This window comes from Triticum aestivum, chromosome 4D (genome assembly GCF_018294505.1).
Source record: "Triticum aestivum cultivar Chinese Spring chromosome 4D, IWGSC CS RefSeq v2.1, whole genome shotgun sequence".
Classification (NCBI taxonomy): domain Eukaryota; kingdom Viridiplantae; phylum Streptophyta; class Magnoliopsida; order Poales; family Poaceae; genus Triticum; species Triticum aestivum.
Window position 1 is genome coordinate 460,256,796 of NC_057805.1, and position 2,808 is coordinate 460,259,603.

General features: G+C 52.2%; 1 protein-coding gene across 1 annotated transcript; it reads left to right on the forward strand.

Annotated features, from left to right (window-relative positions):
• Positions 1–323: 323 nt before the first annotated feature.
• LOC123100314 (uncharacterized) lies at positions 324–1,076 on the forward strand (the record flags this gene model as incomplete). Its single annotated transcript, XM_044522257.1, has 1 exon — positions 324–1,076. A coding segment is annotated over one exon (753 nt), but the record flags the coding sequence as incomplete, so codon positions are not given.
• Positions 1,077–2,808: the final 1,732 nt, after the last annotated feature.

Below are 2,808 nucleotides of genomic sequence, written 5' to 3' on the forward strand. Positions count from 1 at the left end.
CGGGAGCCGGCATCGTCCTCACCTCTCCCAAGGGCGACAAACTCAGAAACACATTGCAAATTCATTTTGCCGCCTCCAACAACGTGGCCGAGTACGAGGCGCTCATACATGGGCTCCGGCTAGCCAAAGAGCTCGGCATCCGCCAGATCCTGTGCTATGGTGACTCGGATTTGGTAGTCCAACAATCATCTGGTGACTGGGACGCCAAGGACGCAAACATGGCGAGCTACCGATTCCTCGTTCAGCAAATCAGCGGATACTTTGAAGGATGCGAGTTCCTCCACGTGCCACAGGCCGACAACGAGCAAGCAGATGCCCTGGCACGAATCGGCTCCACCCGACAAGCTATACCAACCGGCGTCTCTCTCCAACGCCTCCTCAAACCGTCTGTCAAGCCGTGTCCAGAATCAGACTCCATCTTCGTACCGCCTGACCCTGATACAGTCGGATCCGACTTGGGGAACCCAGCAGGCGGCTCGGGGACTTCGACAGGCGGCCCGGGGACTGCCGTAGTCGCACCCGGCTCGGGGACTTCAGAACCCGGCCCGGGGACTGCAGCAATCGGCCCGGGGACTGCAACGACACAACAGGCGGTGGCCGACTCCAACTCTTCACCACCCAACCCACCCACCCTGGTCGCAGTAGCCGTATTGGCAATAGAAGAAGTCACAGCTCCATCATGGGCCCAACCCATCCTTAACTTCCTGGTAAACAGAGAGCTGCCGACTGACGAGATCTCGGCAAGACAAGTTCAACGCCGAGCCAGAGCATACACAATAGTAAACAGAGAACTTGTTAGGCGCAGCGTCACTGGAGTCTTCCAGCGCTGCGTCGAGCCAGAGAAGGGCATAGCAATCCTCAAGGACATCCACCAAGGCGAATGCGGCTACCACGTGGCCTCAAGATCACTTGTCGCCAAAGCTTTCCACCATGGGTTCTTCTGGCCGACTGCTTTGGAAGACGCCAAGGAATTAGTAAAATACTGCAAAGGGTGCCAAGTCTTCAGCTCCAAGCAACACCTGCCGGCTTCTGCACTCAAGACCACCCCCCTCACCTGGCCCTTTGCCGTCTGGGGATTGGACATGGTGGGCCCATTCAAGACGGCGCACGGCGGCATGACACATCTGCTTGTCGCCGTGCACAAATTCACCAAGTGGATATAAGCGAAGCCAATCAAGAAGCTGAATTCATCGCAGATATCACCACCCGGTATGGCGTACCACACAGCATCATCACCGACAATGGCACGAATTTTGCCAAAGGAGCACTGGCACGTTTCTGTGCGGCACAGGGCATCCGACTGGACTTAGCGTCCGTTGCCCACCCGCAGTCAAACGGCCAAGTCGAGCGAGCAAACGGCCTCATCCAGCAGCAGAATGCATTGATGCAGATACTAGTCCAGAATCAGAATCAGGGGAACAACAACAACAACCCACCACCACCACCCGTTGATCACTTAGCCCGTTTTCTAAGGCTGAATCCACCGGTGTTCTCCAGTAGCACCGAGCCGATAGTTGCAGATGATTGGCTCCGCAAGATTGAAGGGAGTTGACCACTGCAGGATGCACAGATGCGGAGAGAGTGCGTTTCGCCGCACATCAGCTTGATGGACCCGCAACATCATGGTGGAAGAATTTCACAGCCACTTACCCCATTGACATTGTTACATGGGACCAGTTTCAGCAAGCTTTTCGCACTGCTCATGTATCAGCAGGAGCTATGGCCATGAAGAAGCGCGAGTTTCGCAACTTACGCCAAGGAGGACGCACCGTTGGCCAGTATGTGGATGACTTTAGTAAGCTAGCACGTTATGCCCCAGATGATGTTGCTACGGATGCAGCTAAATAGGAGAAGTTTCGGGAAGGACTGAATGATGAGCTGAGCATGCAGTTTATGGTGGCAAATTTTAATAACTACCAGGAGTTGGTAGATAGAGTTCTCATGATTGAAGGGAAGCAGCAGCAGATTGACAACCGCAAGAGGAAGTATGGACAAGGGAAGTACAATTCTGGAGCTCAGCAGAGACCCCATTTTACCCCGAACTCAGGATTACCCCTTCAACATAACCATGGAGGTCACAATCACAATGGAGGGATGTCGCACAACATAGTAGCTCCAAGAACGGGAATGGTAATGGAGGAAGCAACAGACAGAACCGTTCCAACCCAGCTACGCCCGCCAAGAAGGATCTAAGTCACATTACTTGTTTCAAGTGCGGGAAGAATGGACATTATGCCATGGAGTGTTCTGAAGCAAAGAATGGAAATGGCAATGGAAGCTCTAGGAAGAAGCCCAACCCTTTCAACAGGGGACAAGTGAACCACGATAACGTGGAGGAGGTTGAAGCGCAACCCGGTGCAGTAATAGGTAAGTTTATGGTTAAGTCATTTACTAAAATCGTTCTTTTTGATACTGGTGCATCGCATTCATACATATCAAGGGGATTTGTGGATAAGTTTAAACTGCCAACCCAAGCCCTTAGGTCACCCATGTTAGTAACCTCGCCAGGAGCAGAGTATATGGCTAGCCTATGGTGTGATCGGTTACCATTAAGGATTGGTAACTACCTGTTTCCCTCGGACCTAACAGTATTGGAGTGACAAGGACTGGATGTGATATTAGGCATGGATTGGTTATCGAAGTATGGAGGGAACATTGACTGCGCCAGCAAGTCGATTTTGCTTACCACCCAGAAGGAAGAAGGATCAAGTATGTATCCCGACATGTGCCGAGTAGGGCTCAAGTGAATTCCTTATCAGGAGTTGTACAGGAGGATGTACCAGTGGTGAAGGATTTTCCGAATGTATT